This window comes from Mandrillus leucophaeus, unplaced genomic scaffold (assembly GCF_000951045.1).
Source record: "Mandrillus leucophaeus isolate KB7577 unplaced genomic scaffold, Mleu.le_1.0 Scaffold558, whole genome shotgun sequence".
Taxonomy (NCBI): Eukaryota; Metazoa; Chordata; class Mammalia; order Primates; family Cercopithecidae; genus Mandrillus; species Mandrillus leucophaeus.
The window spans coordinates 1,313,741-1,328,733 of record NW_012106008.1 but is presented as its reverse complement, the minus strand read 5'-3'; the positions used below and the strand labels follow the sequence as shown (position 1 = coordinate 1,328,733).

At 42.3% G+C, this 14,993-nt stretch overlaps 1 protein-coding gene across 4 annotated transcripts in view; it reads right to left on the bottom strand.

Moving 5' to 3' along the window:
- Positions 1–8,365: 8,365 nt before the first annotated feature.
- PBX1 (pre-B-cell leukemia homeobox 1) overlaps positions 8,366–14,993 on the bottom strand; it is a 318,246-nt gene continuing 311,618 nt past the window's right edge. For 2 of the 4 annotated variants that reach the window (XM_011998126.1, XM_011998127.1), the window contains exon 9: positions 8,366–13,633. In XM_011998126.1, the coding sequence (XP_011853516.1) occupies positions 13,541–13,633 (93 nt within the window). In that variant the 3' untranslated portion in view covers positions 8,366–13,540. The remainder of the gene's footprint in view (positions 13,634–14,993) is intronic. The other 2 variants (XM_011998128.1, XM_011998129.1) reach the window with 2 other exon arrangements.

Sequence of the window (14,993 nt, the reverse complement as noted above, 5' to 3'; positions counted from 1 at the left end):
TCTTGGGCTTCCTATAGTTCCATTCCATGATGGGATTAGCTATTCCAAGTCATCCAATTGTAAGAACTTTTAAAATTTTAATCTACATCTGTTCCCATAAGCCCAGTCTAATTCTATTTCTTCCTGACTTTGTTAATGGACATCATAATTTTAAATTCTTGTCCAAGCTTGTAAATTGGTGAATACAGTTGTATTCCTGACCAAGGACCCAGAGATTTGGGTTGTGTTTTGTTTAATCTTACATCATACTGAGCCAGCATTTCCAGTGGCAGTCCTAGCAGAAGATTTGCCTGGGGTACAGAGCAGTGCCTGGCACATAGGAGGTGGCCAGCACATGCTTGCTTGTTGAAGAAATGCAAAGCTGGTTTACATATAGCTTGTCAATGTTCATGATGTCCCAAGTAACAACCCCCAGCAAGAGGGGCCAAGAGGACTCACAAACTTTTCGACAGAGATTTTGCTATTTGCATAGAGAGGGTATTGGCAATGCATAGAAAGTTCCAAAGAGGGAGTCTAGACAATCTGAATAAAGCAGTGATGTGCAGAGAGCTAGGACTGCAGACTTACGAGTGAAAGAGCTGGTTTTATGTCACTGAAGGTCAAGATGCAGTGACTTGACTGGAGTAAACTTGGGTGCAGAGGATAAATGGTTAATGCAATTGATGCAGTCACAGTCTCTTGTTCTCTGGAACCAAATGCAGAGGGCCCTGCTTGAGCTCCCGGTCCATATGGCTATGCAGGAATTCAGGGCTCTCCAGGGGCCACTGGTCTATCCCCATAGATGTATCTGGAGAATGATCCAGGCCAGTCTGTAGAGAAGGCCCTTTCACTTAGATTTGAGGTAAGAGATGGGAGCTTGCTCCATTCTCTAAGAAAGTTTACCAGAGCCCTGCATTTGGAGAACAACCAGGTATCCCTTCTGTCATTAATAAAAATGATTTCTTGATTTCATTCAGCTGTTGCTCCTTGTATTGATTGGTAAGAAGCTGGAAACCCCTAGCCTTAAACAGAGGTTAGGTCAGTCTGGCAGACTTGCAAATAACCCAAAGACTAGCATTAGAAGATTTTACACATTCAAGTATTTTATAGTTCCTTTCTCCCTAAAGTAGAATCTCGAGCACTTTGGTCATCAGAAGCCTAGAAAAAAAGCACTTGGCGAGAACAAGAATTCAAAGAAAGTAAACGGCATATATGAAGACAAACTTCAATAACAGCATAGTTTTGTCCAAGACCAACTTTGCCTACTTCCCTTCTCAGCACCAAGTTTGTGATTTGTTTGAAGAATTCTAAATTTTCTTAAGACGAGATTCTGAGATGTCTAGCAGGCCTGAATATCCCTTCCACTGTTTGCTTTGCAATTCTTCATTTATTTATTCATTTGGGCCTTTAGATTGTCTGTACTAGGCATAAGTGGGTCACACTGCATAGTCACCCCAAATTCTCCCTTCCCCTTTCTTTAATTGAAATACAAGATCCATAAAGGAAACATTAGTGGGGCTTGAGACCCCTACTACAGAATTGCAAGATGGCTCTCATGAGAGTTGTGGTTTCAGAAACTCAGATTTGAAGTCAGCCACAGTGTGTGTGTGTGTGTGTGTGTGTGCGTGCGTCCACGCGCGCTGGCTCTGGGGGTGGTGACAGAGCATTTTATCAGTGAACTGACACAAAGGAATGAGGCCCTTGTTTATTGGAGGTGTTCATCTACTCTTGGGTTGAGGTACAGAAATATTTTAGTGACATTTTTACAAACCTGAGGCTAAAAAAGACATTTACAAGACACATACTTGGACTCTTTGTCCCTAGGAATCAGGTTCGCTCAGATTTTCTAGGAGAAATGGAATCAGTATCTTTTTCTTTAAGTTTGTAATTTTTGTAAACAAAATAGGAGCAGTGGAAAAGTGAATGAGAAATGATGGAAAGCACACCCACTGAGCTGGGAGATGACAAGAACTTCTTCAGGAAGAGTAAGATCTTAGCAGCCAGGCTAGCTTGATATAAAAGAAAGAAAATGTACCCATAGCTAACAGTTCTTTATAAGGGAACTAGGAAACAGGACAATATTTTAACTATTCTTCGTTCAGGTTTGAAGATGCACCCAGAGAGATATAGTAGAGAAATCACACTAATAACAAACACATGTTTAGCATTTACTGCGTGTCAGGCATTGTTCTAAGTGCTTTACATATATTCACTCATTTAATTCTCCCAGTAATTCTGTGAAGTAGATACTAGAATTGTCTTCATTTTATTGATGAGGAAACTGAGGCACAGAGACATTAAACAACATACCCAAGGTCACATGGCTGGTAATTAGTTACGGTAAAATGGGAAATTTGGTCTTTGTGCCCAGTTCCTGGTACAGAACAACTGAAACCTTTGGAATTTCCTCAGTGATAAGGGTGATAGGAGAGTCTTTTGTTCTAATGAGGTGACTCTGGGGAGGCCACTAGATAGCTTAAGTATGGGGGCTGGTCACCAGAAAGACCAAGACTTGATTAAAAGGTTAGAACTTTCAGCCCCACCCCACAATTCCTGGGTAAGAGGCTATAGCATGGGTCACCAATGCCTTTGGGCAATGATTTAGTCAATCATGTGTATTTAATGAAATCTACATGAGATCCCTAAATAATGGGTTTCAGGGAGCTTCTGAGTTAGTGAACGCATCCACATGCCAGGAGGGTGGCACATCCCAACTCCATGGGGTCAGAGGCTCCTGTGCTTAGGACCCTTCCAGACCTCCCGCTATGTGCCTCTCTATTTGGCTGTTTATTTGCATCCTTTATAATAAACTGCTAAATGGAAACAAAGTGGCTTCTTGAGTCCTATGAGCCATTCCAGCAAATTATTGAATTTAAGGAGGGAGTCATGAGACCTCCCAATTTTTAGCCAGTCATCAGAAGTATGAGTGACACAATACTTATGGCTGGTGTCTGAGGTGAGGGCAGACTTGTGGGACTGAGCCCTTGAACCTTAGGAGTCCGATGCTAACTCTGGGTAGTTGGTATCAGAACTGAGTTAGATTGTAGGACACCTAGTTGGTTTTCGGGAATTGGAAGAGAACTTCTCATCTGTTGTCAGAGTGGCGTCAGGAAGAACTTGGCAGTAGCAGAGCTGGGATTCAAGTATGTGTGGTCTTGCTTTTAGGATCTCAGTGAGTAAACCAACGTGGTCCTCAATACCAAAGGATCCAGAAAGCACCCACAGCAGCAGTTAGGGGACCAGTTATGGCAGCAATTGGAAATATTCTCACCAGTGACTCAGAAGGCTTAACTAGGTGGGAACAGAAAAGGTAGACACATTTGAAAGGGGAAAATCAAGAAGATCAGAGGAAAATACTTCAAGGATTATTAGTGAATTCCAACACAGCAGTTACGTGTATAGAGAAACAGACTTGCCACGTGTTCTGAAGGTGTAGCGCAGGAAATGGGCTCTAAGGGAGGGCTCTTGGGAGGGCGGAAACACACTGCAGCCACGTGATGGCTGAGCCTGGGCGTGTGCTCCTGGGAAGACTCGCCTGCGAAGCATTACTCAGCCCAAGGAATTAAAGCTGAACAGTGAAAGCTTTGGACAGATCTGGAGATATCGGAAAAAAATTAAAAATATAATTCAGAAAAGTATGTTAGGAAAACAAATGTCTGTGCCCAAAAGCAGAGAGTGAGCCCTATGCAAGACAGAGAAGGGATGGAACCAGGAAAAGGAGCAGGCGAGAACATTTTAAACTTTGCAGGCTCTGCTGAAAAGGAGTTGAGGAACACTAGGAGAGACACATCAGGGGTGAATCTCAAGGGGAGGGCAGAAAGGAATGTTTCTGCTAACACTGAAGCAGCAGCAGTTATTCAAGGCCTGGAACTCCAATGTGGAGGGAAGGGGAGGCTTTGTGGGGAGTGGTGCCCAGGGAAGAAGCCCTGCCCTCTGCACAAACAACAGCCTGCTTCAGGATTTGAGCTTGACTCCAATTGAGACAAAGGAAAAGCCCAGAGAAGGTCATGGGCTGGAGGAATTCCAGAGAAGGAAGCAGCAGAGGTCACAGTGGTACAGGGATAAACATATCTGGGATTAGGGATGTAGGGTTTAAAGGGAAATGGAAATCGAGATAAATCTTAAATATGTATATGAATACCAAGGGGGAGGCAGGAGCCTGAAGTGAGCCTGTGGACTGGAGAGGACCCATTTTACATTTTTGAATTTTTCACAGAGACATGAATATTTCAAAGGTCATTCTCAGAGAAAGGAGGCAGAATGCATAGATTGGATTGTTTCCCTCAGGATATAGGAAGCAGAGTGCAAAATTAACCTCTTGTTGGTGGCTGTGTTTCAACATTACATTTGATAGTACTCAACTGGCATTGTAAAGACTGAAATAAAAATTGTATTTTTGATTTTTCACGTGCTCTCTGTCTTTCCTGCTTCCTCACCAAGTTTCCAAATCTCTTCTATGGTCATTCATTACCACCGGTCATGTTCTACGCTCTGGGCTCTGGAAACCTAACTGTGCTGTAGGAGTCTGAGCTTTCCTGTGTTTTCTAAATTCTGTGGGTCAGGCCAACACTGGGATATGGTTCAAATGCCTACTAAGTGACTTTCTAGAAAAAAAAATGGGATACTAGAAAGATTCAAGGTTGGATTAATTGAACTTTGGAGGGGGCAGACGGTTATCCTCATTTCAGTAGAAGAGGCCCACTGCTGTTATAGAAGGAAGGCCTTCAACTTTACTTCTGGCAACGGAGTGAGGGTGTACTGGCTGGGAATGAGCACACTAGGAGGAAATTGGAGACTGTGGAGTTGTAGACTAATATTTCTTTGAATTTTAATTTAAAAGAGAGGAAGCCAGGCGTGGTGGCTCACGCCTATAATCCTAGCACTTTGGGAGGCCAATGTAGGCAGATTGCTTGAGCCCAGGAGTTCGACACCAGCTTGAGCAACATGGAAAGACCTCAGCTCTACAGAAAATACAAACATTATCCGGGTGTGATGGTGCATGCCTGAAGTCCCAGCTACCTGGGTAGCTGAGGTGGGAGAATCATTTGAACTCAGGGAGGTCGAGACTGAAATGAGTCATGTTCGTGCCACCTCACTCCAGCCTGATGAAACAGCAAGACCACGTCTATAAAAAAAAAAAAAAAAAAAAAAAAAGAGAGAGAGAGCGAGAGAGAAGTATTTTGTTTTGAACTTCAACTTCTGTCTGAACATTAGAACGAGACATCTGTATTCAAATGTATGCGATCACTTGGGGCCTTTTATGCTATCACAAAGTGCGTGTTAACTCTGGTGAGCTATGTCGTGTGGCTGGGCATTGTGGGAGAGAGTGAATTTTGGCTGAGGGTACAGAAGAACCTGGATATGAATGAATGTACCACTCTGATCTATCCAGAAGCATCCAGAAATAAGAGCTGTATTGTCTTTTGCATGGGTCCTGGGAGGATACACAATGACAATGATTCTCCAACGAATGTGGCCCTGGGCAATGCCACTGCTATAACCTTTTACAACCTTCCTTACCTCACTTCTAGCATGCCCAAGGTGACCTCAGAAGTCTGCCTAAGGCTGGAAGCCATAGGTTGAATCACACTGGCCTCGGTGGTCAGCAAAATCACTTACTTCTTTGTACACTATAGTAGCTTTTATGCAGGAACGAGAGGGAACTCCCCAAAGCAAAGCATCATTCCTGATTCAGGGATCCAGATTAAAACAACCTCCTTGAACTCACCCACTGCATGTTTTATAAGACTAGGTTCTTGTGCCTGTCTCCACACTGGGTGTTTCCAGAAGGAAGGCTATATTCTGCATACAAAATGGTGGTCAGTAAAATTGACATTTGGTTGCATGTTTAAAAAAAATTTTTTTATTTTATTTTAAAAGTCTTATCAAAGTAAGTAGTGGGAGTGGAGAAGGAATAAAGGAATCTGTAACTGGTTGTAATCAATTAGTTGCAACCACTACTGCACTTGGACCAGTCATGTCTCTTTTTAAAATGGGGATTTGGCCACGCGTGGTGGCTCGTGTGTATAATTCCAGTACTTTGGGAGACCAAGGCGGGAGGATCACTTGAGGCCAGGAGTTCGAGACCAGCCTGGCCAACATGGTGAGACCTCATCTCTACTACAATTACAAAAATTAGTTTGGCATGGTGGTGCATGCCTGTAATCCCAGCTACTTGGGAGACTGAGGCAGGAGAATCGCTTGAACCCGGGAGGCGGAGGTTGCAGTGAACAGAGATCACATGAGACTCTGTCTCAAAAAAAAAAAATAAATAAATGAAAATAAATAAATAAAATGGGGATTTGGTGGAAGTCTAGTCTATAAGGACAGCCATGTACAAATCTATGGTTTGGGAGAAGGGGTGAGCATATGAGATTTTGTGATTTTAAGGGGTTAGACCCACACTTCACCATGCTCTCTAAGATGACTGCTGGCTGCCAGAGTTGATTCTTCCAGCTAGCAGTAAACGTATCGGTGTGACCCGAAGATGGGAACAAGGTGGCCCTAACATACTGCAGCTCTCCCTTCCTAATGACCATAGGCTTGGTGCTAAGGCAAGCTAGAAAACAACATTTGGAGAATGTTGGAAAAAAGGGGTTGTTTACCTCGCATTCTTACATTTCCATAGAGGTGGAGACTTTTGTTTCCTCTACTTTGAGCGGGCAATATTGGATTGCACATCTCTGGCCCCTGTTAAATCCCTCTCTTGATCTTTGTGAAAAGTAATCAAGCCAATGTGAAATGCTGACATGGAAATGTCTCTACTGAAAGTGTGTCTAATCAATGAAACAGCTATATATGGGCTTGTCTTTTGCTGTTCCTTATCCCATCACTAGGTGTGATGGAGATGGTCAGCTGTCTGCAACGCTACTGTGTGCAATTATTCCCAGGAAGTGGCTGCCTAGCCAAGGACTACTTTTCTAATCCCCACGCCTACCCCTAACCCTTGCATTTAGGAATATGAATGGAAGGGAAGTCTTGGTCAAGGCTTTCAAGAAGTGGGTGGGCCTTCTTCACACCCTTTCCCTTCTGTGGGCTAGATGTGAAAAGCTACAGATCCTTGGAGGACGGATGAGCCACAAAGTAGAAGCAGCTAGATCCCCGAATTACTTCAAGGAGAGGAAATGACCAGGGACATTTGCCTTGGACTATACCATAAGTGAGAAATAGCTTGTATAGCATTTGAGGCAGTATACATTTTTGGTCTATTTGTTATATCTATTTAGTACCACTCTAAGTAATACACTAGGTGTGTGAGTTAGACCCTAATTTTCCATGCAATTGGAAAAGGAAGTAATCGGAGCCTGCTTGCTCCCATAAGTATATTCCAATGTGCAGATTTGAAGAGAGAACACGAGTCCTCCATTTGGGCTTCTGGTGACACTCACCAACTCAACATTAGCAGATAGCTGTAAATGTTGGAGGCCAGTAGGCACTTAGCTTGTCCATTAATAAAAATGATAATTTGATTCCCACAGGCTGGGGATGCTTTGATCTTGTTCCTATCGTTTAGAATTGTGATTGGGATAAGTGATTAACTCAACTTTCAACACATACTCGTCTCATACAGGATCTGGACAGAGCCTCATAGGAGAGCTACAGCATGAAAATGAGAATGTAATGCATGTGATGGCCCTAGAGTAACATGTCAAAAGCCAGACAAGGAGTTCCATCCCACTCTATGGATGGGAAGATGGTGTTAAAGACTTGGGCACAGACTTAGGTGCGGAGGCCTGGTGTTCCAGCTAGAACACTGGGGACACTACATTCTGTAACACATCAAAACCTCAAAGGTCAGGGGTTCAATATGGGTGCAGACTATTGGAAGAGATGCTTCTTTGGGATGGTAGGCATAACAGACGGTAGAGATGCACATCTGTTGGGAGTAACATCTATCACACTCCTGAGAGCCTACAACTGGGTATTAGTTGTAACCTAGATTCCTTCCCCTGAAACATCTCTTGGGAACCACAATTTTCCTTATGACCAGATTACAGCAGACAAAGAGAAGAAAAGGAGAATCACTGGGCAAACAGCCATGACTTAGGAACTTAGAATTTATTATGGACAATACTCCTGGAATTTCTTTGAACTGGTGCTTGGTGGATGGCTGCCAGTTGCAAGCAGACAAGATGGGGTGCTCTGTTCCTCTGTAAAACAGCTATTGTTTACCCACAAATGATCCTTTCTTCCTTCCTTCTGATCTCCTGAGTGAAGAAGGTGGCCCATGAGGTCTCTGCCCCACCACCATGGCATGTAGACATTTCAGTGATTAGGGCAACAGTTTAGACCATTATCTACACTAATGCAGGCCTAGTTTGGGGAAAGAGAAGTTGCCAGCATGTAAGAAAAGAAATGTGCACAAAATACAAGTTTTTTGTTTTTGTTTTTTTTTTTTGCAACAAAAGAAACTATTTATTTGGAATATGCATTACCAGTACAAATTAGGAGACTGTAAAACCTACACCGTGTTAGTATCATTAGAGAACACAAAAGTTCAGTTGGAATCAAAAGGGACAGAAGCCTGTGCTCTCACAGAAGCAGAAAAGCTTAAACTTTCAAAACCAAAACAGAGCAGAGCTTTGCAGGTTTATACTCTGAATAATAAGAAAAGGGGAGGGGTAGGGGGAGAATAAAACCAACAACCAAAGGAAAGCATTTCAAAATGAAAATGCCAAAGAAAAGAATAAGAGAGAAAAGGAGAAAAACATTGAATGTTTTATTTATTTTAACAAAAGAAAAAAAAAAAAGTTTACAAAAAATAAAAGATTCCAGAAAGCTTTGAGCTAGGGATTGAAACCATAAAGGTGATGTGAAAAGCTCATCATTATGTTGTTATGACTTCAAAAGTATAAGCGCTCGGGTAGGAATATTTCCTGAAGCGTTGCTCCACAATTCTGCATTATTACTTCACTCTTCTTGCTGAAGTTCTGATCACTTTCTGAACATAATTTGTTGAATAATGGATATTTAAAATGAAGTGTTTTCCAGATAATACGGCTTTCTTTTTTCCTCTAATAAAAACATTCCAAATCAAGCCAGTTTTGCAATTTGCTTTAAGCAGCTGCCTAAGTCAGAGGTTACTAAGAGGTGTACTCTGTGAAGTAAACTTAACCTCTTAGCATTAAAACTACAGCACTGAGCCTGGCCCAGTATCTCATCAACTCTTCATCCAAAACCAGGACTCAGCTGACAGACTGGCCCCAAAGACTGCTTCCCGCATCTAGTTTACTTAGCCAATGGTGCCCATCATACCAGCATCTCCTGCAGGACTCTTCTGGAAGAAAAGGCCTCTGTAGTTGGAAGAGGCCTCATGGAATGTAGTTATTAATGAGGGAGAAAGAAAACAAAGTACTTGGCTGTGACAATCAGAATCAAAAATGGCAAAAACCTTTCCTGATGGCATACAAAGTTCCCTTGGATTAAATGTTTTGAATTTTTAAAAGGCTAAAAGGAGAAGCATGTCCCTGATTTTATTTTTCTCAGGGACCGCAGGAGGGCCACACTCTCTGGAAATGCAGGTGAGCAACGAGACATCAACATGGGCTTGATCTTTGCTTTTGGCATTAACTGAATTGTGAAGCAAAGTAGAAGAACAAGCTTACTTGTTCTCACTACTCTGCCATGTCGCCTTTTCACATCACCTTGTATACATATTGAAGAAAAACAGCAAGATCATAATCCTGACAATTAAAAAAAGCCCCCCCCACACCAATAAACAAACCAAAAATAACACAAAACAAAACATTTTTTTTTTTTTGTATTTTTAAGAGCAAGAATAAAGAAAAGAAAAGAATTTACTTCTGGGTCTCAAAGTTAATAAACATAATAATGTGTTAGGTTGTACCTATTATGCTCACTATTCCAACCTTTTTTTTTTTTTTTAGTTTACAAAATGAATTACTGCCACTTTTAAACATTGTGAAACAAGAAATGGATGTGCACAACTCGACACTTTTCTAGCATTCTTGAACTAATTCACAAATGCAAGAAAATAAAAGAAAAATGAGGGAAATGATGAATGTAGGTAGTTTGGTGTTAAAAACTAATGCAGGAATGATGCGCATTGTCACAGAAAGAAGAAGGGAAATTCCCCATCCTGTTTTGCGTGCTATGAGGGTCATTTTTAAAATTTTTATTATAAACACTATTAAATTCAGACCGCTTTTTTGGTTTTTTTTTTTCTTTATCTGAATATACAAGAACATTCATTATCAAATGTTCATCATCAATACTACAAAGAACGAGACACAAGTCGCAAGAAACAATGGAAAATGTTAATAAAGCTGAAAGAATCGTTGAGTATTTTTTTGTTTTTTTTAAAGTTTTTTTTAAATTTGAGTTTCTGTAGTTTCATCTTTTTTGGTATCGAAGTCAGGTTTTTCTGGGCAGAAAAACAAAAAGCAGAAGGAAGGAGAGAGAGAGAGAAAGATGTGTGAGAAAAGGCAACCAGCAAATAAAGAACCACCACCATAGCAAAATGAAACATAAATTGAAAGAAGGTGCCACTTGGCAAATGTACTGCACGGGTGTCAATTCCACGCCAGGGGGAGGAGGAGTTAGGGATGAAAAGGAGGAGATAATGAAGAGTTACAAGGGGGGCAAACCCAGGGTCTAGTATCGTTTCTCAGGGGAAATTCGCTGTCGGGGAAAATGGAGCACTCCCACATCTATTAGAAAATGAAGAAATCCTGGGGTGCATCTTGGTATCTGTAGGACTGGCCTAATGTAAATTCCCAGGAAGCTGTGTTTCCAGAGGCATGCTGTTTCCAAACCCATCCTGCTGCTCTCAGTGCTCTCCTGCTTCATCTAATGTGGACAGATCTCACGGATGCCACGATGGATGTCGGAAGTGATAGTGGCCTTGCAGGGGGTGCCAGGGGGAGGTGCTGGGTGTAGAGAAGACTAAGTGAAGTGCTGGTTGGGGAAAATGCTGTGAAAGGTGATCATCAGTGCAAACTACTGCCCGGAGAGAAACTGCCTGTGCAAATGTAGCACTGCTCTGATATTTTGCATTAACTTAACACGGTAATCATTTCAAGTCACATCTGGAGTCACTCTTCTTGTTTCCAAGAGAACCCTTTCGTCTCTCTTTCGTACTTTGCCCTAAGTCAAGCAAATGTGATTCAACCATGTTCTTGTGTGGGTAGTTTCATTATATTCCTGCCACTAAGATGGAGTTGTCCACTGATTCTAATCACTATGAAGTTGTCACACAAATGCTCCTTCTAGGCATCTGTTCTGATTAGGGCAGAAGTTAGTAGACACATCCTTTCTACTGCTTTTTAGTCATCAAGGCATAATCTCATTTTGCTAAATATTTAGTGTTTGCGTTTCCTTCAAATACACATTCCCTCAAGTTTCTTCGGAGGCAGCCCCTGCTCCCCTGAGCACACAGAGAGTTTTCTATTCATGACTGCAGTGCCATGCAGAATTGCCATGTCCTTGTTAGCTGCCCATTCTCACCCTCAGGGTCTCATACTTCTCCCTGGAAGCCTCCCAGGCAGTCAATGTGACAGGGACCAAGTATGTACGAGGCAACATATTGGGTTCCAGTGCAAACTAAGTGAACCAGGGCCTATTTTTCTAGTTGGAAAGTTTTTCTTTATCCTAAGAAACCAGACAGACCAAAACCAAGAAGATCAACAAAAACTCTTCTCTTTGTCATCACGGTGATGACATCAAGGTATTGATATTAACCAGAAGTTTCAACAAGAAAACCATTTATTGTCCCTAGATGGCACGAACCCATTTATTTCAGGGACATTACTTCCCCTGACTTCGCATTTACAGATTGAATATGAATAAAATCAACTTCTTCAGTCTCTCAGAAGCCTCTTAGTAAGCCAGGCATAACAGTTCCCATCTCACAGATGAAGAAAATGAGGCACCAGAAGATTTGACCACCTCCCACTTAATCAAGTGATACAGCTGCCATCTTTATATCTTTATAGCTGGTAGGGTTGGCTATGAAGATGGTGAGCTCAGGGTACTTTTGAGAATAGCTTTCCTGTACATGCTATTTTCTCATGTATTTTTAGTACATGCTGTGTTCCCAGGGAATAAAACTCACTGTGATGATTTCAATGAAAACATTATCTTCCCTTTCCCCATGATTCTCAGGTCCTCAATGAAGCTAGCAAAAGTTCACATGAGCCATGTTCTTATACAACTCTTTCCTCTAGAGCAGTAGGTCAGGACCAAGAACATAGTGTGGCATAACATTTTGGAAAATGAATACAGTGTGCCTAATATAAAACAAAAAAACGAAACAGAACCAAGTCCATTAAAGACATTGTAAGTACTGTATGTGGCTCCCTGAGTGCTCCAGAGGGTGCGAACAAGAGTAGTTTACACTGGAAACCTGGTCTTCCTCCAGATCAGGTCCTGTGTATGCCATTCTGGTAAGTGCACGCTAGTGGGCCTGCAGGTCCTGGAAGCCACAGACACATACTGCTTCTCTCTGTCAGTGACCTTCACTTAGAGTCACTAATTCCCTCTCTCGGGCTCATAAGGTATAGTGCTACGGTTATTAATGTAGGTAATTGTATATGGCATCTTGGGAAAGTGAAGATGTGAGATGGTGCATGTGCCTACATATGCATGAATGTATGTGTCTATGAAGGCATAGTTGAGGTTGAAGGGTTTCAAGATAAGAACTTTCTACTCCTTACTGATGCATTCATCACCATGCCTAACTCAGGCCCAGTTTTGCAGTAGGTTCTAAATATTGCTTTCTGAGTGTTAAATTGTCTCCAAAGGCTGTGCCTCTGAAACTGAGAGCTGTCGATAGCAGGATAAGAAAGACTGTAGGAATTCTCTACCTGCTGTTCCCATGTCCTTCCCTGCTGCCTGACTTCCTGCCTGGGATCCAACCTAGCGGAGATGAAAATGAAAAACGTGGCACCTTTAAGATCCCAGCTATGACAGTCCCCAGTGAATAGCTGGGGCTGGGAAGGAAGAGGAGGAAAGTGTTCCAATCAGTACTGTCCCCAGGGAGGAAAAGCAAGAGGAAGCAGGGAGGCCTGGAATGAGCAGGGCAATGTGGCGTATTCCTGCTAAGAGGTAGTGAGAGTAATAAGAGAAACAGAGAAGGATTGCCTGTGAACATAGGGAGTCAGGGATCCGAGTGAGGTAAATTTGGCTCCTCAAACCACCAGCATGAAAACGTACAAACACTTTTATTATTTTCTTTGTAATTTTTTTCCTCTTTAAATTCATCTAATTGTTGAAAATATCCTTCAGTGATATGAGAGAGGACGGGGACCCCGGGAGTCTAGGACAGAGGCACAGGGGCAGGGAAGATGACGAAAACCAGGCTGACAGCTGGAGGCAGGGAAGGGTGGCTTCTACCCAGAAAAAAAAAAGGGAAGAGAGTATAAAGAAGTGTCCAGATTGGCTGAAATAGCATCCCAAAGAAGAGAAGAGAAGGAGACTCTTATTGTGTTTGCTGATTGCTTCGACCTCCAGTCTGACCGCTTCAGCGTTGGGAGAGAAACCCTCCCTCCTGCCCCTGCCCCAACTGGGGCACAGGGTCAGCCGGGATGCGATTGCTGGGAGATCAGTTGGAGGTATCAGAGTGAACACTGCCAGGGCCTTCTGTAGGGGAGGTCACTGATGAAGGGGTAGTAGCATCCTGCCAACCTCCATTAGCCTAGAAGGGAAAAAGGGAGAGAAGTCAGTCCTCTGAGATCGGGTGGCTATTTTCAGCAGACAATGACAATGAGGCAACTTGTGTAAAGGACCTACCACAGTGCCTGACACATAGAGACACTCATCAAATGGGCAACTATTACTGTGAGTGATAATATTCCCCCCACCCTCAAATAAGTTTGGGTTCTCCCAGTGAGCCTCTGGATACGATGTTAATACCTCCCACTAGTATGATGTGTTTATACTTCTCAAAGACTCTGTAATTAAGTCCCAGCCAGCAGTGAAATGATAGCTGTCCTGCAGGTCAAGAGACTCAAGGTTTTGGTTCTGACTCTGGCAACAACTAGCTAATGTCAATGGTAAAGCACCTTCACCTATTTGACCTTAGTCTTCCTTTTTGAAAAATAAGAAGGTTGGCTCAAATGCTTTCTAGGATTCTTTCTGGCTCTGGATGTCCCATATACTTATGGGATTCCAGCTACCTATTCTATACAAGGTTCTACACTAGATGCTCATGGGTATATAATGGTGAGTGAGATGTAGTTCATGTTCTCAAGGAGGGAGATAAGCCCACGAATGAACTATAAATCAAGGCAGAACCTAATAAATGGTAGAGTCCCATTGTTATGAAGTTTCAAATGAAAACAATATCACATTTTGTTGCAACATCAGGAAATACTTCATAGAGGGAGCACTCTTTGAGGTGAGTTTTGAAAAGTACAGAGGGTAATTCAGGTGACTATAACAGACACAACAATGGTGCCAAGGCCATAAGGACTGGTCAGTGTGAATATATCCAGAGAGGTGGTGAGATGAGAAGGTATAGGCTTGATCTATATTTGGAGATCATTTTTATAAGACTCTAGATCCAGGAGCATCCCAACAATAAAACTGTTAAAACCGTTCTAAAAAAAATCTGTTTAGTAACCACCCCTCTCAAAAAAATTCCAGCACTAAAATAGTTGAAGAATGCTATGCTATAGTGGTTAATTCATGATGCATAATTCATGATTGCTTATATGTTTTAAAGCATTGAAATATAAGTGTGCTAAAGTGCCTTTCCCCCCTTCAATTACTATGTTCCTTTGGAGTTCAGGTTGAACAGATCAGGTCTGAGACATCTCTGGTAAAATGATTTCTATTGTACTATCCTCTCATTCTCTGAAAAATCTGGGGGAGATGGGGCAGGTATTATTGTTGCTGTTCGGGAGGGACCACGACTTCAACTCTTGCATACTCCACGGCACCTGGAGAGTGCCTGGCACTTGATAGGTGCTAGAAATGTCCGTTCCCATTTTATTCATAAGAGAGCAGAGGTGCAAGAGAAAAGCAGGTGTCCTGGTTCGTGACTGAGAACACAG